Source organism: Drosophila serrata, unplaced genomic scaffold (genome assembly GCF_035046125.1).
Source record: "Drosophila serrata isolate PLE 108 unplaced genomic scaffold, ASM3504612v1 contig_275, whole genome shotgun sequence".
Classification (NCBI taxonomy): Eukaryota; Metazoa; Arthropoda; class Insecta; order Diptera; family Drosophilidae; genus Drosophila; species Drosophila serrata.
In genome coordinates, this window is record NW_028257173.1 from 3,889,423 (window position 1) to 3,915,179 (window position 25,757).

A 25,757-nucleotide genomic window follows, 5' to 3' on the forward strand; every position below is an offset into this window, starting at 1 on the left:
AGCCTGTAGTCAGTCTAGTTGGAGCAGCCACCAGCGGCAGCAGCAGTGACCATGTCGTTCGTGGGCGGAGGCGGGGGCCAGGATGTGCACAAGTTTGTGGAGGCGCTGCAGGCGGACTTCAAGACGCTCTCGCTGGAGACCAAGAAGAAGTACCCTCAGATCAAGGAGGTAAGTGCTCCTGCCTGGGTGACGTGTATGTGTTTTCATGGCCGTTCTTCTCTAATTGCGGCACTCGTCCGTGTGTGTCACCCCCCTAGTTGGGTGGTGTGGTGTGGCGTAGCGGGTTTGGGGGGTGATTTTCTCTGTGCTTTCCACCTGTGTTTGTTCTACGCAATTATGAAATTGATAGCGGCGAGCGCAAATGAAATTGATTTTATGACATTTCCACTAGCAACACATGGTCATTAATTCTGTTCTGGTTCTGTTCCCGTTCCCCCCTTTCAGGCATGCGAGGAGGCCATTTCCAAGCTCTGCTCTGCCGGCAGCAGCCAACAAAATTCCGTGTATTACACCGTCAACCAGATACTCTATCCCCTAGTGCAGGGATGCGAGACCAAGGATCTAAAGATCATAAAGGTGAGTCAGTCTAGACTCAAATTTAAGCTTGACTAATCTTTAATCTCCTTTACAGTTTTGCTTAGGCATGATGCAGCGACTCATCACACAGCAGGTGGTGGACCAAAAGGGCGCTCTATACATCACTAATGCGTTGTGGACGCTCATGGAGAACAACATTGAGGAGGTAAAGGTACTGCAAACGGTGACTTTGCTGTTGACCACCAACACGGTGGTGCATGGCGACACCTTGGCTAAGGCCTTGGTTTTGTGCTTCCGCCTGCATTATACCAAGAATCCAACGATTGTCAATACTGCCGGGGCCACCATCCGTCAGCTGGTGTCGCTGGTTTTCGAGCGTGTCTACCTTGAAAAGGATTCCGTTCAGAGTCTGCATCAGCAACAGCAACAGCAGCAGCCGACGAGTGTTTCGCCAGCAGAGGCGACCGAGGGCGGCGTCGGCCAGGACGTGCAGACCTTCGCATCGGATGCATTCCTGCTGTTCCAGGATCTGGTGCAACTGGTGAACGCAGAGCAGCCGTATTGGCTGGTCGGAATGACCGAGATGACGCGCACTTTCGGCTTGGAACTGCTGGAGGCCGTGCTCACCAACTTCAGTGCCGTGTTCCATGAGGTGCGATTTGTAGAACCAATTAACTATGATATCTCAATGTATAACATTCTCTTTTCTTAGAGCAACGACTTCCGATTGCTGCTCAAGGAGCGGGTCTGTGCCTTGGTCATAAAGCTCTTTTCGCCGAATGTGAAACACCGTCAACTGCCGGCGGCTCCTAGTAGTGGCAATGCCCCCGTGCCGGCCGAGAAGCCGTATTTCCCGATAAGCATGCGGCTGCTACGCTTGGTGGCCATTCTTATTCAAAAATACCATACCATCTTGGTGACCGAGTGTGAGATATTCCTGTCGTTGATCATCAAGTTCTTGGATCCAGATAAGCCCGGCTGGCAACGAGCCCTGGCCCTGGAGGTCATCCATAAGCTGGTGACGCGCTCCTCCCTAATTGCCTTCTTCTGCAAGTCGTACGACCTGAAGAACCACGCCACAAACATTGTCCACGACATGATAGCCGCAATGGGCAGTTATGTGCGCTATTCCCTGATCAATGCCTCGGCCATGCTGAACGGACAGCAGAACGGGATGGGCAGCACGCTGTCAGCGTTGTCGGGCAACAATCAATGCGGCTTCATGTTCCGCGGGGCTTACCTGCCGCTGGTTGCTACCTTTGCGCCCGGCATATCCAAAGCAGTATAGTAAGTAGACCAGGATAACCTTTACTCTAAAACCACGCTAAAATTTACTATATCTCTCACTACAGTTTAGAGATGCTGGACAAGCTGGATGCCCCGAACATACCGGATAGCTATGGCATCTCCGTGGGCCATGCCATACTCCTGGACATGACTAGGTCTATTGGCGGCGTCATTCAGCGCACGCCCGAGCTGCATCCTAGCCACAACACGGCCGTGATCACCGAGGAGGAGCATAAGCCGCTGTGCCTGCAGCTTGTCAACTCCAGCTGGTCGGGCCTCCTCAGCGCGTTTATCCCTCTGGTGGAGACATCCATTGACGAGGCGACTACGGAGAACATCCTCAAGGCCATGCAGAACTATGCTGCCCTCTGTGGCATGCTGGAACAGTTGCAGCCGCGCGATGCCTTTATCATGGCCATGTGCCGGGCCTCCTTCCCACCGCACTATGCCATGTCCATATTCGCCAACACCGCCACTCAGGCAGACGGGGAACTAAGATGCCACACCCGCAATGGCAGCCAGGACCTGAGCAGTCAGTTCATCAACAATTGCAGCGGTGATTCCGGAGACTTTCGGCCGCAAATCGTGGCCGTGGGCACACCGCTTCCCTCCGCCTCGCTGCCGCACAGCGTGATGCAGGCGCCTGTGATGCTGACCAACAAGAATCTGCAGTGTATGCGGGCTATCCTATTTCTGGCGCACAACAATGGTGGCATACTGGGCACCTCGTGGCACATTGTCCTGCAAACGCTTCAGCATCTGGTGTGGATCCTGGGCCTGAAGCCCTCCACAGGCGGCAGTCTTCAAGCGATGCCCAAGCCAGCGGTGGAAGCGAATGTAGGCATACAAACGGCCGTGATGGCCGATCTTCCGGTTCTGTCACAAATGCTAAGTCAGCTCTTCGAGTCCAGCCAGCATCTGGACGATGTGGCGCTGCATCATCTGATCGACGCCCTCTGCAAACTCTCGCACGAAGCCATGGAACTGGCCTACGCTAATCGGGAGCCATCTTTGTTTGCTGTGGCAAAGCTGCTGGAGACGGGCCTAGTGAATATGCCGCGTATCAAGGTGCTGTGGCGGCCTCTGACTAACCATCTACTGGAGGTGTGTCAGCACCGGCACATTCGGATGCGAGAGTGGGGCGTGGAGGCCATCACCTACTTGGTCAAGTCCGCACTGCAGTTCAAGCACAAGACACCACTCAAGGAGAACATGGTGAGTGATCCTAGTTATCCAATTACACAGCTTATATTACGATGTATTCTTTGTCTTAAAGGAACTCCAAACCATGTTGCTGAGTCCTTTGTCTGAGTTGTCCACTGTCCTGCATGCAGATGTACGCCAAAGGCAGCTAGACTGCGTCCTTCAGATACTTAACACCGCCGGTGAGATACTCTCCTTCGGCTGGCCGGCTATTATCGAGATCATTGGTGCTGTCAACGAGCACCATGGCGAGCCCTTGGTTCGCACAGCATTCCAATGCCTGCAGCTAGTTATCACCGACTTCCTCACCGTGATGCCCTGGCGATGCCTGCCCCTGTGCATCAGCACGGCGGCAAAGTTCGGCTCCCAGACCCAAGAGCTGAACATCTCACTGACAGCCATTGGCCTAATGGTAAGACGTCTTATAAAACTCCTAAAATAAACCCTAATCTTTCCTTATTAGTGGAACATTTCAGATTTCTTTAATCAAAACCAGGACAAGCTCATGTCCACGCAGCTCCAGGACGTGTCCATTTTGCCCGATTTTCCGGGCACCGTGAAAATGCCGCAGTTCGATAAGTTGTGGATGTGCCTGTACGCCAAGCTGGGCGAGCTGTGTGTGGATCTGCGTCCGGCGGTCCGTAAATCAGCCGGCCAGACGCTCTTCTCCACCATCTCGGCCCACGGCAGCCTGCTAAATCCACCCACATGGCAGGCGCTGGTCTGGCAGGTGCTCTTCCCGCTGCTGGACAATGTGCGCGCTCTAAGCAGCTCGGCCAGCAACGAGAAGGTTGATGCCAGCGGCAACATCCTCATCCATCACTCCCGCAACACCGCTCAGAAGCAATGGGCGGAGACACAGGTGCTGACCCTTTCGGGTGTGTGTCGGGTGTTCAACACCAAGCGGGAGCTGCTTCAGCAGCTGGGCGACTTTGAGCGAGCGTGGTCCTTGATCCTAGAGTTTATCCAGAATGCGGCATTGAGCAAGAATGGCGAGGTATCGCTGGCCGCCCTCAAGTCCCTGCAGGAGATCATGTACCACAACTCTACGGAGCGAACGGAGCGGTCTCTGAAGGATCCACAGACGGCCAAGGAGCAGGACGAGGAGATCTGGACTGTGAGTAGTGTATAGGGTAGAGTGGAGCTAGGAAGACCAACTATAAACCTCATCCTTGTTAGGTTCTTGGTTGCCTTTAGCATTATTTTTTTTCGCTTAAATCTTTACATATTTATATACGCACCTTTCTTTCCTGAGCAGATTGCCTGGAACATCTGGCTGAGCATTGGCATGGAGAGCACCAAGATGTCCACATCGACCACAACGAAGCTGCAGCAACAGAACAGCAGTGGCGCCGACAGCCAGGACGATTTTTACATTCCCAGTCAGGCCTTTCTCACGGCCCTGATTCAAATCTTTCCCGCCATCTTTCACCACATACAAGTCAAGTTAGTAATCCCCAACTTTGTTAAATATGAATACTTTTTATATCATTCACAATTATAGATTTAGTGCCGCTGACTTTGACAAATTCTGCACTGTGCTGACCAATGCTGTGTGCATTCCCGTCCAAACCGATGCGGTGCCCTACATTATGTCCACCGTCTCGGACACGCTGCTGACGCCGCTCCACGATGGCATTCTTGACTGCATGGAGCTCATACAGAAGGTGAGGATAAGCTTGGATAGAATTAATTAACTCAATAACCGTAATTTATCACGTACAGGAGGCCACCAAGAACGACTCGCACATCCGCCAGCTCATTCCCGCGATTTTCCGCCAGCTGCTGATCTTCAGCAAGTTTGCCTGCGCCCCGCCCACCTTTCAGCAAAGTGTCGAGCACAAGTATGCCAAGTCCTCTGCGGTCCACTACTCCAACAATGCCTCGGTGGAGGTGGTTAGCATGAACTACATCCCCTTCGGTGAGAAGTCAATCAGTATTTGTGTGAAGCTGTACCAGACGACGGCCACCGAGGAGCCGGTGGTGCAGGAGCAGATCCTGCATGACATTGTTAAGGCGCTGCGCACACCGCTGGCCATGAAGTATAAGTGCCTGTCGTCTAGCACTTGGAAGCTGGCCATTTCCAGTTTGATCAGCGTTCTGCACACGGGGCTGAAAGTGGCGCGTGCCAAGCCCCAGCATTTTGGCAGCCTGTGGGATGATCTGGCGGACACCTTGGACAAGTTCCTGTTTCCGGCCAGCGTGTGCACCGTCGAGGATCGCGGCCTGGAGGAAATCGTGCTAGACGAGACGATCGACTGTCAGGTCATCGAGCTGCTGAGGGACGAGGTGCTGCCCCACGCCCATGAAATGCCGCACCAGTTCATTATGCAGATCGTAGTGCTGCTGAACAAGGGCTCCATTCACTCCGCCTCGGACACGAACATCTGCTACGAGTCCGACTGGAAGCTGCGCGAAATTTTTGCCAAGACGTGCTTCGAGACGCTGCTGCAGTTTTCGCTGCTGGAGGATAATGCCAACGCCAACAATAACCGTCTCAATGCCAATCTCTTGCCAGTTGCAGCGGCGGGCGGCAAGGATTTTGCCGGACGGCTGGCGGTCACCGCTTTGCTCCATCGTTTCCAGGAGGTTCTGAAGCGCTTCAACGACGATGAACGACAGAGCGGCAAGTGTCCTTTGCCAAGGTGAGTTCCTGATATTTGAAACGTAAATAGCATCACCATTATTCTTAATTACCCTTCCAGATTCCGGCTGTCAGAGATATCCTTTGTGCTCAAAGCCATTGCCACGCTGGTGGTGTCTATGAAAAAGGCTCCGGCCTCAAAGGGTAAGGGAAACTCAAATAAATATTCTGAAAATCGATATATACATCAACATTTTAACATTTTCCTTTTTCCTGCAGTAAACAAGCCCGCCTGGGATCAGCTTATTGGCCTCTATCCATACCTGGTGGACTGCACGACCACAACGTCACCGGAGGTGTCACGATCACTGCGTGAGGCCCTGCTCCAGTACACCGATCTGCTGCAGGCACCACGCAATTGCGGGGGAACCAGTGTCGTCGCCGCCAACGACAATGCAATTCAATCGAATGGCCAAGAGCAGTGAACTCAGATAAAGTCCGATGGTAGTTGCTGTGCGATGATGTTTTTTCTTAGGTCTTTTAAGTGCGAATATATATATATATATTTATTTTGTGCATAATTTATGAATGTTAATCTTAGCCCTTCCCTCGCATGGATGTAATGACTAAGCATCTGTGTACTTACACAAATACACATATATATATATCTAAACATATATCTAAACATATATATATATATTTGTAAGCGTATTTTCTAGTTGAGCTATAAAATACATATGTATGTAGGAGGCCTGATAAGCAAGATATTTCCCATAGCTCTTGGCAAAGTGGGCAGCAAAGATAGCAGATTCCTTTAGTACCTTTTTTCGAGAAGCCAAGACAAAGAACTAGAAGAAATACAACTACGATATCTATTTGTGTAGCGCATTTTAAAGTGCAGACTTGCGTGTTATCTGAAATCAAATATTAACCATTAACCATATGATGCAACCAACTTTGTAGTGACGTTTTTAAATAAAGCAAAACCTATTATTACCAAAAGCCTGATAAGAGCGTAATTCGTTTATTTATGACGTCAGATTGCCGAAGCGCTATCAGCGCCGTCAGAGGGATAGATGGATGGACGGGTGCTCCGACATGAGGTTTACCTCGCCAGCTACCTGAGCACACACATCTCGTGCGGGGTTGGTTTGGGAGCGTGTGAGATAAGGATTCGTCGCAGTGGACAGCAGGCACCTTGAACTGGCAATCTTCTCCAGCTTGGCAACGCGTTTATTAATGTTTGCTAAATGTGGTAACATTTTGTTAACATATTTGGCTGCTCTGCGTTTGCTTAAACTTCCAAAAAGGTCTATGCGGCGTATGATCTATTACTTAACTGATGCGGTTTTTGTTGGGACGGAGATGAAGATCTTAATGGTAACATTTGGTGCTGAATTATATTAGCTTTTACTGCAGTTTAGGGTAGGTTCCAAAAATCTACTCTAATTTACATATTCTTTGTAATTTATCTTATTTTGTAAATCTTACCTTTCCCTAACTATTCAATCACTTCAACTGTTTATTTGTAGAATTTTTTCTTACTAAGATAATTATTTAATGTTTAGAATTATCCTTCTAAACATTTATGTTAATAATCTGGTCAACGTTGCGGATGAGTAATAAATATGACTTCAGGCTGACAACTAATAAAGCTTTATTTCTGTTCAAATTACTGGATTAAAGAGATGCAAACCATTTTTCTAATAAATTTGTTATTAAATCAGGACATTCACATTTTAGTCAGAAGCTCGAAACACAGTGAAAGAGTCATTTCCGACCCTATAAATCATATATATTCTTGAGCATAAAAAGTCGAAACTTTCTAGCCATGTTGGGAAGAAAAAATATTTTTGTCATTTTTTCAAAATTTTATAAGAGGTTAAATTGTCAAAAATTGGCAAAAATTTTAATTTTTTTACATTTAAAAAAAAGTATGCAGATTTAATAGCCTAATAAAAACTTTTTTTTGTCGAAAAATTTGCCAACTAAAATATCGATTCAAAGAAAGTGAATATATTAAGCTTAGGTCTTATATATTTCAGATTCAGTAATTAACCATGAGCAGTAAGTATCTATGACCAGTAAGTATGAATGAACACTTAGTACCTATGATCAGTAAATAACTATGATCAGAAATTTCCTAAGAGCAGTAAGTAACTCTGAACAGCAAGTATCTTTGACAGGAAGTATGTATGTATGATCTGTTACTAACTTTGAACACTAGTAAACAATGACTTGCAACTTTGGGGCACAACACATTTCTAAGACCTGGCCGGCAGAAGACACTTCGTTCCGGGGATGCTAGAATAAGTTGGGAATCATATGACATGAAGATAAGCTATGAACAGTAAGTATCTATGACCAGTAATTAACTCTGAACAGTAAGTATCTATGACCAGTAATTAACTCTGAACAGTAAGTATCTATGACCAGTAATTAATTATGATCAGTAAGTATCAATGAACGTTAAGTAACTCTGATCAGTAAGTATCTATGATCCATAAGTATCTATGACCAGTAAGTATGTATGATCGGTTACTAACTTTGAACACTAATATACAATGACTTGCAACTTTTGTAACACAACACATTTCTAAGACCTGGCCGGCAGAAGACACTTCGTTCCGGAGATGCTAGAACAAGTTGGGAATCATATAACATGAAGATAAGCTATGAACAGTAAGTATCTATGACCAGTAATTAACTGAACAGTAAGTATCTATGATCAGTAATTAACTCTGAACAGTAAGTATCTATGACCAGTAATTAACTCTGAACAGTAAGTATTTATGACCAGTAATTAACTATGATCAGTAAGTATCAATGAACGTTAAGTAACTCTGATCAGTAAGTATCTATGATCCATAAGTATTTATGACTAGAAAGTATGTATGATCAGTTACTAACTTTGAACACTAATAAACAATGACTTGCAACTTTTGTAACACAACACATTTCTAAGACTTGGCCGGCAGCAGTCACTTCGTTCCGGGGATGTTAGAACCAGTTGGGAATCATATGTTCTTGTTCGAGATTCCTTTTGGAACAAATGAAGAGCAAGCTTTTTGAATGAAACTATGGAGTTATTCTTCTATATAATTTTACTAGAATATAAGTCGGAGCATGGCGAATCGGAGGACTATATATATATATATATTTATATGTATATACTGCTTGATTTTTTTTTGAATTTCTTAAATTTATGTGGAATGATTTAACCTAATGCAATTAAAAATTCTAATAATCGGGTCAACGTTGCGGATGAGTAATGTACCACAGGATTGACTTTTAATTCTTAGTTCTCTTTGTTTTCCTAGAAGTTTAAAAGGAATCAGACTCTTATTATTCATTTCACTATTTAGGTATGATTTAGCAGACGTTACACCTAAAATTTCCAGGTACAAATTCTGCTAAAATGACATAATACCTAAAGTGTTAAGGTTGGATCAATCAGATTATTTTTATGATAAAAAGCCTGTTGGATTTACCAGTTAAATTCCAAGATTCCTTAAATATATTATTTAAAAATGTAACCTACCTTTCTTTTGGCCTCCCCTCACCTACGAGTGCATGCGGGGGCGGGTGTGTAGATCAGGCGAAATGTGCGAAACGTTTTAATCTAAATAAAATTTTTATTTTAATTTGTTTTGTTTCATTTTTTTGTCGGTTTTCTTGTTTTTGTTTTCATTTTAATCGGTATAATAAGTATAATAACATTTTTTGTTGTTCTTGTTTTCATTATTATTATTATTATTACTGTTAATGTTAATGTTTTTATAGTTTTTTTGTTTTTTGTTTTCTTTCGGTTTTAATATTAGAATTAGGCAATCGAGTTTAATACTACCTTCGTTTTAAATATTATGCAACGAATTATTTGGGTTTTCCTTTCTCATGATTTCTTTTTGTTTTGTTTATGAATTTTTAAATGTATATATTTAATAAACTCATTTCCGTTCTGGCTAGGCAACTTCGTGTGTATCCGGCGCACGCACACACACTCCGTTGCTGTCTCGTATAATTTCTTTTTTTTTTAATTTTTCTTTTTGTTTTGTTTTATGTGCTTGTCAACTCTTTTTTGTTTTTTGTTGTTTTTTTTTTATTCTTTATTTATTTTCCTTTTTTTACTTAATGCCGTGGGCGCTTAATGTACAGTGTGTTGCCTTGTAAAAATGTACAATTCAAGCGCTTGCTTTAAAATATTTTTTTGTGGTTTTTCGGTCATTAATTTATTTATTCATTATTCTATATTTTAGCTGAAAGTTGGTTTTCAACTCTGCCCTATAAATCACTTTAATAAATAGCCGCCGTCCTGGGTCTGTCGTCGTCTACCTCTGTGTTTCCTTGGTTTTTGCTATTTACCGGGGGTTTTAGCGCTTGTAATTAACATGTTTTAGGTCGTGTGTGTGTGTGAGTTGTGTGTGTTTCTCATTAGGTTTTAACTTGTCTCATTTAACTTTCTTGGGCTTAGATATAATACAATTTGTTCTTTATTATACTGCACTAACGATTTCTCCATTTCGGTTTACCTAGCTGCGTTTTCTGGGGGATTTCTGTGGAGCTATCGAGTTCGAGTTCCAAACTGCCTCCGAATTCTCCTCAGCTCGTTCTTCTGCAAACTCTCGCCTACTTAACTCGAGGTTTAACTTTGCTTTATGTAATATTTAGTTGATGTTTCAATGGAGTTTCATGTGTGTGTGTGTGTGTGTGTGTGTGTGTGTGTTTGCGGTTTAACAATAGTTTAGTTCATTTAGTTTAGTTACTAATTTAGTGTGTAGCACATCCATGAGAGATGAGACGAGATTTCTTGCGGTATTTTTGGGCTTCATTATCGAGTTCGAATTCGAGTTTTGGGGGCTTTTCGATCTAAAAAACTCTATTTATATATATGTAATGTATGTATATATAGTATGTATGTTTTTTATAGTATGTTTTCTTTGTATGTATATTAATTTATTTTTGGTTTAATTAGTATTTTTGGTTAAACAAAAGTAACGCAAGAGAGACTCATTCATTTAGTGCTAAAAACAAGTGTATGCCTATGCAAGTATTTTCTGTTTCGATTAACCCATAACTTTCTTGCCTCCATCATCGTATCATCATCGTTATTTAATTAATTATATCATATAATGTGTGTTATTTATAGAGAAGTTCGGTAGATAGGCGTAAAGAGCGCAGTTTTCTCTTTTGTTTTTATGTTTTTGTTTTGGAAAATTCGTAAAGTTCGTTCGAAATCTGATGAAAGTTGCATTTAAAGTTTTGTCCCCCTTATGTTTGTTTGTTGTTTCGGGTTGTTTCTCAATTTATTCAATAAACTCTTTACATTAAATTTACTTAGCTAAATTGTTGGGTTTTTCATCTTCACCTTCTTCTGCTTATGTTTTTTTTTTTGCTTTTTCGGATTTTATATTTTGGTTTTTGTTTTTTGTTTTTTTTTTTTTTGCCATAGCCATACAAAATGTTGTGTTGTTTCTTTAATGTATATAACGTTAAGTACATATACATACATGCTTGTACATAATCATGTAATCCGTTTGTTTTTTGTTTTTTTAGTTTAATGAACACTTTGTTGGGTTCAATTTCAATATTAGTTTAAAAAGTTAGTTATAGTTTTAAGATTAGCGTTGGTTTTACATGTACTTGGTTTGTTTTAGGTTTAGGTTTAGGTATTCATTAGGTTCTTAGGTTCTTCTTAGGCTTTTAGAAAAAGTTCTGCTTGTCGAAATGAATATATATATATATATATATAAGTATATATATATAGTTAAGAAGCGCTGTGCCCTGTTGACTTGTTTGTTTCTTTGTTTTGTGATCTCTCATTTCGGTCTAGATTTAGTTTTAGGTTTAAGTTTTCATAATTCGTTATCTATGTATATGTATGTATATATGTAATTTATATATATATATATAAATTGCTAAAAATCATAGTTATCATAGTTATTAGCATTCTGAAACAGTTGTTCTTCCTCGTCCTTCGTCCTTCGTCCTTCATCGTCCGCGCGTGTGAAGACATTTCGCAAGGCTGCCTCGGAACTAACTGGAATCTTTCGCTGGGACATTCGAGTTCGAGTTCTGTTCGGTTATTAATTACGATGTGTAATGTGTATATAGGTTGTGACTTTTGAGGCAGGGGGCTGGCACTTAATTGATTCATCTCTAGACATTCCCCCCCTAAAGAGGTTCTGCTCGATTTTTTCTTACTTAGTTTATTCGGTAGCTTTTTACTGAGAGGCGGCGGTGGCGGAGGCGGAGGCTGCGCATCCCCAAAAGATTCCACTTACTTCCGCCAGCTCATGTGTGTGTGTGTGTAAGGTGTGACATTCGGTTACTAGCTGGGATTACGGAATACTTTACTGCTCTTCCTTGGTGTTTATGATGTGTGGGGAGAGGTTTACCCGTAAGTTAAATATATATCTGCTTTTTAACCCCCTTTTTTTTATTTATTTATTTAATTTTTTGTTAAGGCAAAGTCACACGTTTTGCTCGAAGCCACCGATAAGGGGAAATGATTTAGAAAAAAGTAAGTCATAAGTACATAAGTAACTTGTTTAGTTTTCGTTTAACTTCTACTGAAACCCTAAGGCAATTTTCTTGTTTTCCTACACAATCTCCTACAGCTTCTTCAGCTCATTTGGTTTTTTTTATACACTACTCTGGCGCCGGCGGAAAACAACATTAAGTTTTAGCGGGTTCGGTTCTCAAGGAAGGGAATGGATCTCAGCCTGGCTGGCTAAGGACTCCACTCGTCCTCCACCACATTTCTCATGACCATTCTCCTCGATCGGAAGTTAAGTCTGTTCGCAAACAGTTGCCGGAATTCTTATACAAAAAGCAGTGTGACTTGCCATGGTTTTTGAATCTATCATCAAAAAATAAATAAATATTTTAATAATGTAAAATTTCCTCTGACCTTTGGTGTACAGTGTGTCCTGGCTTCGTCCTTTAGGTGGTAGTTCATTCTAAATGCCTTAACAGGTGACTGAAATTTGTGTATATATCTTTGCTGGCATTGCCTCTTCTCATTATTTTGCTTCACCCCTCTTAAGTCATACAACTCCGAAACGCACTGTACGCTAGGTCGAAAAGAGACAGTTGTGATTTAGTTTTGCAAAGCCTAAAAAATCATATCTACTGATGATTATAAGTCATATTTGTAATTGAAAAAATAAAACAAAGGTATCTTGCATTATATATTGTTGCTTTAACTAATGTGAAGCGTCTTTGCTTAAGTTGCTTAAGTTTAGTTATGTTTTTTAGCTTTCGTTTCGTTTCGGGTTGCTTTGGGCTAGTGATGTCTCCCCCTCATTCCTCATTCAACATTTGGCTTATGCGTCTAATTAAAATTACAAGTAATTATTAATATTATTTATGTATATGTTATATATATAATATATATAAGGTTCCCCTCATCATCCTATAGCTCAGCTAGAGCTGCGCCCGATCTTCACTTTTTAGCTAACGCGTGAGAGTCAAAAGTGTGTGTGCAGAGAATTACGAGTAGTACGATGCTCTTCTGCCCATTATATAATATTTGATAGTTAGCAACTGCTGGTGGTGAATGGTGGTGGTGATCGAGGGTCTAAATCATGAATATTAAGGGGTATTTTTTCTATACTATATTCAAATGTCTGAGGAGTGTTTCTCTGGAGTCTAGTTAGGAGTTTAGAGGAGTCTTTGTTCTGGTCTGCTGTCGTTTGTTTTCTGTACAAAAAGACATACAATACTGCGTATGCGGTTGTTTGTATATAGTAGGTGTATATATTATAGAAGTAGGTATAGTTGTTGCATCCTTTTCGATAGCATATATATATCGCTTCATATCGTATATATAGCAGTAGCAGTTGATTTTGCTTTAGGGTTACGTGTCACTTTACTGGCATATAGATGTTGTGTGGCTGTTGTTGTTGTTCTGGGTAGCATTACGTCATAAAATATAGCAGCAAATAGGTATCGTAGCTGTTTTGTCATTCAGTTCAGAGGGGGGTTCAAGAGGGGCTTGGTCGAAAAGTAGGAAGGGATTCCAGTAGAGAACCCAACCCGGAAGTCAAAGGAGTGTAAACATTGCATTACGTAGGGACATTTGAAAATTGCTGAAGTGCAAAACAGGCTGTTTCCATTGGCCTTGTTTTCATAGAAAGTTACTTTAATTAGTTGAAAATATTTAACGAACCAACCAGAATTTTGTTTGATGAATTTTTTGGATGTTGTTTAGAACAGCTAGTAGTGATAGTTCGGGCACGATATCACGAATATCAAGGTGATAGACTAGAGTCCTGGAGGAAATGGGCCACAAAGTATCGAAAAAATATATTAAATTCGAAGAATAAAGTCAGAGACAGAGGGTATCAGAGATGTTTCAGAGTTTAATGTACATTTATGCGTAATAGATCGATTGTAATAGTTAGTAGTAGTAGTTGTTGTTGTCACTAATAGTTGTTGTTGTTGTTGTTATACACAAATAAGCCACAAAAACTGTACAACAATTGTACATGAATAAAAAACTTATGCACGAGAATTTATCGACGGTTTCCAAAAAACTCTACTTGTTTTTCTTTAGGCTATTATTTACCTATTCTCTTTCCTTTCCTCCTACATCTTCTACCTCTCACTTGCTTCCTTGCTTTCTTTATCGTGTCTTCTTCTTAAATTTCTTCGCATATGTATATAACTATGTAATCGAACATGCACACACACACACGTGAATTATATATATATACTTTATTTATATATAACAAGAACGTTACCTTTGTGGGGCTTTTATCAAGGGCTTTTCTTTGTTTATTATTATTCTCATGGTTTTTTTAGTTACTATACAAATCGTCTCGTCGTTTTGTGTGTCATTTTTAACATAATTGTTTTCAGTGATTCATCATTTTGCTGAGAACACAGTTTTTACTATGTAAATATTTAAAGCTTTGGTGGCGGCGAAAAACTCAACAACAAAAGATAAATAATAAAAGGAAAACACATCAACTAGAACTAAAAGTTTATAAATTATTTATACATATACATACATATATAGTATAGATGCACTATATATGATTTTGTTTATGAGTTTACGAGTTAAGAATTGTGAATTGAAGACCGCTTTTCTTAGTTCTTGGTTGTTGTTTTTTGTTTTGTTTCGTTCCCTCGTTTTTACATACACATACATTTTACATAAACAACCGAAATAAAACAACAACAGAAATATATCTATATGAATTAACAGAGCTTATGAATTCATCTTCATCTTACACATTTCGTTTTTAGCTTTAAGTTTTTTTTTTGTTTTTTTTTTTTAGTTTTCAGTTTGTTTTGATTTTGGTTTTTTTAGTTTTTGTTGTTACCAAAAATGAGGCTAAGCAAATAGTACTGAACTTTACAAGTTTTGGCAGTACGCATCTGATTACACTTCCGTTTCCGTCGTTTTGCTCCTAAAATTATGCAATATACAAGGTTCTCGCTTCCGCTTCCGCTTCGGCTGACGCTCTCGCTCTCGCAGCAGCGTTCTTCGCCCTTTCGCTACTAGTTGTGGTATTAATCCTTTAAAAATATACTCATAACGCGCTACTTAATTGTTTAAAAAGTTCATCTTCAGTTTTTGCATTATACCATATATTAACTAAGTTTAATAAACAAAGTTCTTTTCAACATCCTCTCGTTCGCTTTCGCTTTCACTTTCACTCTTCCTCCTCCTCCATCTCCTCCTTCTCCTGGATTCGCTTTAACAGTTGCGTTGTGGCTGCTCCTGTTCCATATCAATTTTCTTCTATTTTCGGTTACTGCTGTGGCGCTTCCTTTTCCTCCTCCTCCTTCTCCATTCATCGAACTAAAAACTAACCTCAAAATATCGCTACCTAGGAAATAATAACGGTACAAAGAGAGGCAGAGATAGTACAGAGACAGAAGAATTGCCTTTCTTTTCTTAAGCTTTCTCAACTTTTTCAGGTTATGTACAATATTACTTAGTTTGTTTTTTTTTCTCGTGTGTTTCTAAGGTCTTCAAGGGGGGGCTGGGCTGGTGCGGAGGGGTGGCGTGGGCGTGGGCGAGGGTGTGGGCATGTGCGACATTCTTGTTTATTTTATTTATATTTTTTTTTTGTTTTGTTGCTTCGGAGTTAACGCTTCTTCACTTTAAAGTTAATTGCTAGAGTTCCGCCGATATTCCGCCATCCTTTATCCATAATCTCTGTTATAGTGTTCGTTTAACTGCTATCACTTTCCATTTTAATATTATTTTAGTTCTCTTTTGTTTTGTGTGTTACTTGTTTGTTGTTTAATGTTAATTGTCTGTTTCTCATTTTCAATTTCGCCAAACAAAGTTTTGCAGTGTCGGGAGATGGGCTTTTTGGGGGCTGAGAGGTGAGAGTGGCGTGGCGGGGAAGGTTTACACAACTTTTCTGAGGGCAAATGGGGGGTTTCTCGTTCGTTACCATCTCATGTAGTCGCTAGTTTTATGCTGTAGTTTATGTAATGTTTTTAATGCGCTTTTGTTTTTACTCTCAAGTATCTCTCTGTGTGTGTGTTTGCTCATATTTAATTGGTTTTATTTGTTTATATTTTATACGGTGTGTGTTAATTCTTTTTTTTCTTTCTTAGGAATTTTAATCATAATTTCTCCTTTTCTTTTTCCTGCAATAAAGAATAAATTGCAAATATCACGGTAATTAGTTTTTGGTGTTATTAGGGTTATTGTTCTTTACTGGATGTTGTGGTGATTGGTTGTTGGGGATTCTTGATTTGGCAATACAAAATAATCGAGGGAAACTATAAGGAAAACTTTTGAAGTTACACGGGAATATTGAATGGGGTCGAGCGACAATAAATCAATCAATCATTAAACTTTACTATGCTTCAATACCAAAAACGATAATTAAACTAAAAATTATAAACAAATTGTTTGTTAGTAGAAAAGTTAGACTACTGTTGTTGAATTGCTGCTGTTGCAGAGATGCTGTTGATGTTGCTATTGCCGTTCAGAGATTGTTAATATATATATATTTTTTTTGTTATTTTGCTACTTATTATTGCAGTGATTGTAGTTGTTGTTGATGTTGTTGGAATTGGAGTTGAGTTGTTGTATTAGTTGGAGTAATTGTTGTTGTTGTTGTTGATGTTAATTAGTTGACGCTGGGCACACTTATTTTTTGATCAGATTTTTTTTTGTTAGTCAAGGCGGGTTGATTTGATTTGATGGAGATACTTGATCGAGGGCGAGGTTAGTTTTCGCTTTTTATTCTTTACGTTTTTTGGAGGTGGTGGTTGTGATGATGATTGCAGAAAACAGTCAACCAATTAATCGATCGAATCAAGCGGCAGGTTCTCCCACAATATTTTGCTTTTCTTATAGTTTTTTGGTTTTTTTTATGATTTCATTCAATTTAGCTTTAACTAGAGAGTGAATTTGATCAACTACTCATATTTATGGGGATATTTATGGGAATAAAACAAGAAAAGAATGGAAAATACAATTGATTAGCTTGCTTTCCCATAGTTATTGGCAACGAAACGACGACGAGTCACTCACAGAGATGCCAGAAATCGTCAATTACAGCAAATCAAAAGGCAATTGGCAACGCAACTTAAAATTATACATATATATATTTATATATATAAATCGATAGAAAACATATCGGAGCACTAAGCCCCGACAGCAGCAGGCACGCAAGCAGTTGCAACTTATATGGTAGTAGTAGTAGTAACCTATATTGTTTAAAACCAGGATCTAAGAAACAATAAAAACAACTCATGGAGTAAAATCTAAAACATAAAACGAAATTATGGACACAACATCGAAAATAGGAGCGAAAGAATAGCAAAACAAATAAAAATGCAAATTGGTTTTTGGTTTTGTTCTTTTTTTTGTTTTTTATTTATTTATTTATTTTTTTATTTCTTTAATTTACAATTGTATTTTTTTGTTGTTTGTTTTATATTTCGGTAGAAATCAATCTCAAAACGCACAAAATCATAATGGATAATTGTAATCGGTATAAACAATAGCACAAGATTTTTGTTGTTTAGATACTAGATACAAAGAATCGAAATAATTCAAGTTTTTTTATACACAGCAAAATCAACAGAGGCGACAAACTAAAGGAAAAAAATAAAACATAAAGTGCGCAAACTTTGGGGCGTTTTCTGGGGGATGTAAGGGGGTTTTAAATACTCTTGTTTTGTTTTTTTTTTTGTGTACAATATACAAATAATGCTAATTATAATTTCAAAATCAATGCAAAAGTGTTGAGCTACGATTTCTGTGTGTGGGTGTGTGAGTGTTCTTCGTGTGTGTAAACGTTTGATTCACTGCCAAGAAATTAATAAGCTTATATAGTGATTTATAATATACATAAGTAACGATTAAATCTGTTTTGTTGCTGTTGTTGTTGCAGTTGGACAACATTTGCTTCTTTTTGTTTGTGTGTGTTTTTTGAAATGTATAATAATTAAACAATAAGTACTTAAGAAGAAAGTCGATAACATTTGCTTGTCGTTTCTCTTTTACATGATAATCATAATCATAATAATAATAATAATGATAATAATAATAATAATATTATGGACTGGACTTTGACATAAAAAGAACGTTTATCGTTAATATGTATGGTTTTGTATACGTTTTTTCTAAAGTTTTCATTTGTTTTATCCAAGTTTATTTTTTCTTTCTTTCCAAGCAACAGAAACAAGCAATAGCGAGAACAAATGAATTTTCGTTTCGAATTAAGCAAGAAATTATAAGGCATATTTACGATGAATTATAATTATAATATTTTATAGCTATAGAACTACATATTTTGTTTTAACTTTTGGGGTGTGTGTAGTGGGGTGTGTGTGTTTGTGTGAGTAGTAGAGTGTCTGTTGTGCGCGTTTGTTTTAGTTTAGTTTCAAGTTTTAGCTGTAGTTTTGAATATTTTATTTTTCATTTGTGTTTCCGTTTTGTGTTTGTCAGAGATTTAAACGGGCAATGCAAATATACGGATATATCAGGAATATATATTTGCTCCCGTTTTTTTTTAGCACACATCGAATTAGAATTTCGAAAGCTACAAGTCTAAGCTTGCATTTCACTTCTCTGGGCATTATTATTATCATTTGTTATATAATACAAAATTAGAAAAAAACTAGATAGTTTCTTAAATGTTTAACTTTTCACTTTTCACCGCACCGCGCGTGTATCCGTCTTCGTCCATCGTCCGTTTCCGTTTCCGCTTCTGCTTCCTTCTTTTTTTTTGCGACAAAAACACACAAAAATTCATTCATTTTCCCTTCGACTTTTTGGGTAACACTATTAGAAATTGTTAACTAAGAAAATTTCACTAATTGTTGTAGCTGCTGCCCTATGCTGTCCGTTTAATTGTCCCTCTGTCCGTGTCTGTAAGTACGTGGCATTATCCGTATTTATTGTATCCGTCCGTAATCGTTAGTGTAGTTTGGTGTTTGGTCTGCATTTGTATTTGCCTGCAGCTTCAACGTCTTTAATTTGCAGTATAAAACTAAAATTTTCAACATTTTTCCTCTTCTGCTGTTGTTTTGCTGTTTTTTCTTCTTCTTTCATGTTGTTGATTGTTTTTGTTTAATAATATTTGGTGTTGACAGTTGTTGTTTGTTTGTTTTTTGTTGTTGTTGTTGTTGGTTGTGGATTTGATTGGTTGGTGTGTTGTTGTTGTTGTTGTTGGATTTGGAGAGTAGGCACACTTACTGTTCTTGGGGATCAGTATCACTCTCCTCCAGTTCGCTCTTGTTGCGTCGCTTCTCATAGATGAGAATGATGACGCAGAGAATCAGCACCTCAGCACAGATGCCCAGGAAAGGCCACAAGGCGGCGAATTTGCCTAAAACAAATAACAACATATTAAAATATATACTTTTGAGAATTGAAAGATAACCAGGGTCACTATCTTTGTCGTTTATTTTTGCCAAAAAAGAGTTTATAACAATAATTGCAAACTTTTAATTAACTCTAATGGGTTTACAGTTTAAGATAAATGTTCAGACAAGTGAAACAAGTACACAAAATTATTGAACATGTTGATAATTTTGTTAAGATAAGAAAAAGGCGTCAATGGCCTTTCCCCAATATATTTAATTAGCAAGAAAACCCGCCAAGGTCATCGAATAAATTGATTTCTGAATGAATTCCTCAGCATGAAGGTTAAATATAGTATATAAGATCACGACAAAGCCCAGTGACCGGGGTATCTTTCGTTGGATTTTTTATGGCCTGAAGGCAGCCACTCCTTGGTCGATTTAAACTTACCCTTAACACGCACAGTTGTGGTGTCGTAGACAACAGTGCTGTTCACACCGTATTCATTGGCCGCATTGCGTCCAAAGCACTTGTACTCGCCTCTGTCGTCCAATGTCACATTCTCCAGGGTAAGAATGGAGTTCGGGACTCCATTGTCCTCCTTGAGGACGAACCGATCTGTGGCGTTCGTCAGCGTGATATTACCTAAAGTTGCAGAAAAAAGCGTCATGTTAGTTTTTCAGTTTTTCAATTTAAATTCAAAACTCAGGTTTAGATTCTGACTCACCAAAGGTCCACGACAGCTGCGGCTTGGTACCTAAAACGGTGCAGGTCACCGACATCTTCTCACCCTCCACAACGGCTGTATTTGAAGGCACTCGTACAACAACGCGGGCTGTAGGCGATAAAGGATATCAATCAATATGGGTTTCGGTTGCAGATTATTGTGGGAGGGTAAAGGTTTGGTTATGGTTATGGGTTTATGGGTCTGGCCACTTACCAATCACATTGATATTCTTGGACTCGCCATCGAACTCGCAACTGTAGAGTCCATCGTCATGAGGCTCCGTCCTATCGATGATGAACTTCCTCTCGGCATCGATTAGCTTGTAGCGACCCCTTAGCGAAGCCACCTCTGTCACTGCCGTTCCGTTCTTTTTCCTAAACAAGGATATGCAAAATCAGGATTAGTTAGATAATGGATGGATGACCTAGCCTCTGTAATCCTGACAAAACTTTATAGTTTTTCCTCTTTTAAACATCCCTAAATGCCTCTTGTTTTTTGTTTATTATAGTTTACCATGAAGTGCCCATTTAAAGAGTTTTGTATTTTTCTCTCTGTATATATTAAGTAGCAGCAAAAAAAACACCATTTATCTAAATGAATTCTACAGTTATCGCCGAGACGGTCGGCTGCACCTACACGAGGAGCGAACTGGCTCCAATCTCCTCTATCTCCTTGGTTCTCTTCGCATTTTGCCAATTATTCAAAGACTAATTCCACAGCTCGGCACACGCAAAGTTTGGCCCTGGCCCCAAGAGCAAGGAGAACAATAACAAGAACTCAGGACCGAGGACCGAGGACTAAGGACTGAGGAACGGAAAACGGAGAACCAGGGACCCGGACAGGTCCCGGAATGAACAAAAGTGTCATTACCATTACCAGACCCCTGAGCAGAGGGAGCTGGGCGATCCAACTACTACTACTAACCAGTCCCAGACAGGAAGGCACTTTCCAGTAACCACCTCCATTGCAGAAGTGACCCCACACCCATCGTCCTTTCCCACGACTCCCACTCAGGCGTACACACTTGTCCGTCGTCTACCACAGAATGGAACCTTATTGTACCCTTTACCAAGAGAACTATGCAAATTATTCGTACAACTTTTGCAACAGAAATTGAAATATAAAATATATGCAGTAATGTCTTTCGTTCTTTGTTTTAGTTTTATGAATTTTTATAAAAAACAAAGGTTCTGGCAAGGATGCTTACAGGGTGGAAGTACAGAGAGTTCTAGGAAAGGTGAGCAAAGGATAATGAAGAACAAGATTGTTGAAAATGTTGATCCTTGTGAGCAAAGGATAATGAAGAACAAGATTGTTGAAAATGTTGATCCTTGGGCTAGATCTTAGATTCAAGAATTTCTTCCTAGATCTTTTCTTTTTAAGTAACTATCAAAGTTTTGGATTGATTACTATCATTATATTTGTATATACAACTCTTCTTCTTCCTATATGATATATCCTGCAGTGTATTCAGTACTTCGTATCTGGTTATCCTGAGGTTTTTCACTCTTGTTCTAGCCACTCAGGTTATGTCAGTCAGGCAGTCAGTTAGGCAGTCAGGCCAACATAATTAAGCAAAAGTGCTTAGCTGTGCCGTATTAAAATGATTGCTCTTATAACTACTAACTATGCGGGACACAGACATCCCATCCCATCCCATTCCATTCAAATTCCACCCTTGGGGGGCTGGCAAACAACATCCCCCGGATATTTTTGGGATACGTACAAGGTTTCGTTTATTTTTTGGGGTGTTCGAAATGACTTACCATATAAGTGGGGCCGTCGGATCGGCGTCTCTCACGTTGCAGCTGAGCACCAGCGGCGTTCTGATGTCGTAAAATTTCATTTGATGCTCGACATTGTCATAGTTTGGCACCAGCTTATCTGGAGATGGTATAGATGGATGGGAATAAAGATTAGTCAAATATTTGCAGGGGCAGTCATTGTGTTCATTCTAACAAATTTTGGGTACAAGAAAACGTTTACATAAAGGAACTGCTTAACAAAGTTTATATCTAATAACTTGTATATAGAGATAAATATATATATATTTGCTTATAGGAATAAATTGAGAACGAGCTTAAAGTATGAGAAGTTTGTTTTTTGTGGAGCATTTTCGAGAGATTTCTGAGGTATATTTTTTTTTGCTGAGAGATGAGAGCTGGAGATTTGGTTTTTGAGTACTGGACTAAATTGCTTAGGATAGTATGATGATTTAGCAACACACAAATCACTAATACCAAATCATAGGTGGAGCAAAAGAAGGTATATAATAATTGGTAAAACTAAACTAAAACTAAAATTAAAGAATACGTATAAATAAAACAAAAGAGCATACAACTTGGTCAATCATCGAATTTTATTTTTTATTCATCCTCTGTGGGGCGGGTCTCATATAAAACACATTTTTTGTACTATTTTCAAACTTGGACTGAAATCAAATAAACTTCATTTTACGCTGCTTACGAAATGAGATTACGGTATTTGATTATTTATTATCGTTTTTTGATATGTGTATATAGTTTATGGCTAGTTAGTTAATTAATTTAGTTAATTTATTGATAAAATTTATTAGTAAAGTTAGCTGCAATATAAAATAGAGCAAAAGTTTTTAGATTCATATTTATCGATATATACACATAAAGCTACACACTCCGATATGCTAGATATCGAATTAATCGATATACACTGAGCGCGCGCAGAGAAGCAAGGGAATATATATTTAGACAAAGTGAGAGAGAGAGAGAGTAAAAAGAGAGAGCAAGAGAAAGATGGGAGCAAGACAGGTCGAGAATCAGCGACTCATCACGTGGCGTGTTTTTTTCGCCTTATCTGGCACAGACCGACCGACCGACCGACCGGCCAACCTGCTGATAATCAGCTCGTAAGCCAAACGCTGCCAATTGTAAACTTATGCGTCATCGCAAAAAACTGGCTGCCAATCAAATGGGAATTGAATCGAAATCGAAATCGAAATTGACGCCGCGCTGTGCACCTGCCAGCTGTGTGTTCAACAATCAGAGTAAACAACGTAGGAAAGCAACGAAACAAAGCCAAAAAGAAAGTAAGGCAAGGCAAATGCAAACGAAAACAAAGACACAGATAGGACATCAAATGAAATCAAGAAAAGGTAATCGAACAAAAGACAAAGAACAAGAAGAAAATACAAAACAAAAAAAATAGAAACAGCAGCGGCAATGATGAAAAAGTTCAAGCAAACAACTCAAGCTTAACTTAAAGGTGTGACTGTATATGAATGTGTGGGTGTGAGTGTGGATGTCAGAATGTCATACAGCTAGCTTTGTCAAAGTCAGACTGAGAGAGAGAGAGATGAAGAGAGAGAGCGAACGATTAGCTTTTAATTTAAAAACCTACAACACCAAAATTAGACTAGCGAGGTAAATGCAATGGAACGAGACGACGCGAGCAAGCGGGTGGGGTTTTGGAGGGTCGCTGATGAGGAGGAGGGCGAGCGAGGGAAGTGAGCTGATGTCAATGCAGTTCGAAAGAGACAGAGCGATTGGGGCTGGGGTGGGGTAACACAAACAATTGCAATTGAAGGCACCAGGTTCCCGTTTTCAATTCTCACGTTATCAGAGTTATGGCACTTTTGGAGATTTTAAAACGCTTTCTATTGAAATTTGTAATTAATAAATAAATAACTGTATTAGGGGTTTTCAAAAAATTAAAAGGGGAAAGAAAATGCACGGGGAAAAAGCATCCTACATTAAATTTATTTTAATTTTTTGCAGAAAATATTCAAATCAGTAAATGAATTTAGCAAAAAGACAGAATATTAAACTCTTAACGATATAAAAATTAATTAAGAATTCAAATTAAACCTAAGTAAGCATTTTTTTTAATACACATTTATTGGTATTTTTATACGAAAACTATATCAAGAAATCAAAATTTAAAAAACTCATAACTATTCTAGTTTTTTTTAGATTAATAAATCTGCATACGCAATTTAAAAATTAAATATGTGTCGAATTTTTGAAAATGTTAACGATGTAACCCCTTTCCTATTTTTTGAAAAAATTTAAAATTTTTGAAAAACAATTTTATTTTTGGCTAAGTTGGATTATCTTGTTGATGCTGATTAAGAATATATATGATTTATAGAGTCAAAAATGAATCCTTCACTGAGTTTTAAGCTTTTGACTGAAATTAGAATTAAGAATATTAAAACTAATTTTTGCGAAAATTCACATTTATAATGCAAAAATTAATTAATTAAATTATGTATGAATTCCAATAATCCCATATAAGTGATTTATAATTTATTTTAAGCAACAAAACAACAAACATGCTTAGGATTCCTAAAATTCATCTCCAAGCAAATATTGACTAAACTATCGATAACAGTAATCGAACGAATTGAAAATGGGGGCAAGGCTCCATGTTTTTTGTTGCACGATAACAATTACAATGGCGATTTTGAGAGGCGCGAGCGAGATAAAAGCCAAAAACGAACAACAACAAAGCGGGCAAGTTACGAGTTGAACTTTGATAAGTACTGAGTGTGTGTATGAGTGTGTGAAATGTGTTTCGTGGGTGTGTTTCGTGGGTGTGTGTGTGTGTGTGATGTGTTTGGTGTGTGTGTGTGTGTGATGTGTTTGGTGTGTGTGTTTATGTGTATGTGGCTCACCCTTCTTGTCAGGCAAGAGCGTCTGATGCTGTAGATGCACTTGACCACCCATCATCATGTGACCACTTCCGCCAGCAGCAGCAGCACCACCACCACCTCCTCCTCCTCCACCCATATGAGCACCTCCTACAGCTCCATGTCCGTGTCCATGCCCATGTCCATGTCCATGTCCGTGACCAGATCCAGTCATCATCATGGAGATTGTACTGGTGGCTGCTGAAGTTGTGGTCTGCTGCTGCTCACCACGTTCGCCTCCTCGGGCTGTTGTGACACCACCGCCACCGCCACCGCCACCCATTATTGGTGGCACATAGTGCGGTGCATGGGTCTGATATCTCTCGTTCTGGCCAAGATTCGCGTTAGTAATTGGCCGCGGCGGCGGTTGAAGCTGAAAAGCGTTGAGCGTGTGCTGCGCTTGCTGCTGCAGCTGCTGCTGGTGGTGGGCATGGTGATGCGCCGTGGTTAGGAGCAGGCCGGCTTCCGTGGCAGTGGCAGTGGCGCTAGCTGTGGCTGTGGCGGTGGCAGTGGGATTATACGACTGATTGTACAGTATGGTGGGTCGCTCCGGTGGCGCCACAGTGTGCCCTTCGTTGTACATACTGAAGCGTGGCGGTGGAATGTCTGGCGGTGTATCGACGCGATGGATCATCATGCCGCCGCCGCCGCTGCTGCTGCTGCCGCCACCCGCCGAGGGATGCCAGGGCATGGCACTGGACGAGGTGGTGGCATTCCCGTAGCCAAAGTGTGACTTGTGCTTGTGGGGAAAATTGAGCTTGAAACGTTCCTCCGCCGAGTCGGGGGTGAGCTCATCAATTGTCTGATAGCCGGACTCGGTGGGTTCGCCGCTGGGATCACGCACGTGCAGCATGAAGGAGTTGTCGTGCCGATGGTTGCACTTATAGCTACCCTCGTGCACCTTGAGGGCCTGCTGCACGCTAAGGATGGCCTCCATCTTGTGCTCGTCACCTTTAGCCAGGAT

General features: G+C 40.0%; 2 protein-coding genes across 22 annotated transcripts in view; one reads left to right on the forward strand and one right to left on the reverse strand.

The window, feature by feature from the left end:
• Positions 1 to 33: 33 nt before the first annotated feature.
• Positions 34 to 6,613, forward strand: mon2 (Mon2 homolog, regulator of endosome-to-Golgi trafficking). The gene is made up of 12 exons (XM_086834832.1): positions 34 to 168; positions 445 to 576; positions 632 to 1,189; positions 1,250 to 1,824; positions 1,890 to 3,039; positions 3,101 to 3,439; positions 3,491 to 4,144; positions 4,286 to 4,473; positions 4,532 to 4,694; positions 4,753 to 5,672; positions 5,733 to 5,815; positions 5,891 to 6,613. The coding sequence occupies exons 1-12, from the start codon at positions 52 to 54 to the stop codon at positions 6,094 to 6,096; spliced, it is 5,085 nt and encodes a 1,694-aa protein (XP_086690958.1). The 5' UTR covers positions 34 to 51; the 3' UTR covers positions 6,097 to 6,613.
• Positions 6,614 to 19,113: 12,500 nt separating this feature from the next.
• Bsg (immunoglobulin domain-containing protein Bsg) overlaps positions 19,114 to 25,757 on the reverse strand; it is a 31,494-nt gene continuing 24,850 nt past the window's right edge. For 19 of the 21 annotated variants that reach the window (XM_086834842.1, XM_020950649.2, XM_086834841.1 and 16 more), the window contains 5 exons: positions 21,894 to 22,011; positions 20,341 to 20,501; positions 20,128 to 20,235; positions 19,851 to 20,045; positions 19,114 to 19,425 (listed from right to left, as the gene is read on the reverse strand). In XM_086834842.1, coding sequence (XP_086690968.1) covers positions 19,289 to 19,425; positions 19,851 to 20,045; positions 20,128 to 20,235; positions 20,341 to 20,501; positions 21,894 to 22,011 — 719 coding nt within the window. In that variant the 3' untranslated portion in view covers positions 19,114 to 19,288. Of the gene's footprint in view, positions 19,426 to 19,850; positions 20,046 to 20,127; positions 20,236 to 20,340; positions 20,502 to 21,893; positions 22,012 to 22,462; positions 25,745 to 25,757 lie in introns of those variants that run through there. The other 2 variants (XM_086834851.1, XM_086834833.1) reach the window with 2 other exon arrangements.

What these genes read in the sequence shown, in the direction of transcription:
- mon2 (XM_086834832.1), top strand. Translation starts at nt 52, where the DNA reads ATGTCGTTCGTGGGCGGAGGCGGGGGCCAGGATGTGCACAAGTTTGTG. An exon ending in CACCACTCAAGGAGAACATG is followed by an intron (nt 3,040 to 3,100) that starts GTGAGTGATCCT and finishes TTTGTCTTAAAG; the next exon opens with GAACTCCAAACCATGTTGCT. An exon ending in TGACAGCCATTGGCCTAATG is followed by an intron (nt 3,440 to 3,490) that starts GTAAGACGTCTT and finishes TTTCCTTATTAG; the next exon opens with TGGAACATTTCAGATTTCTT.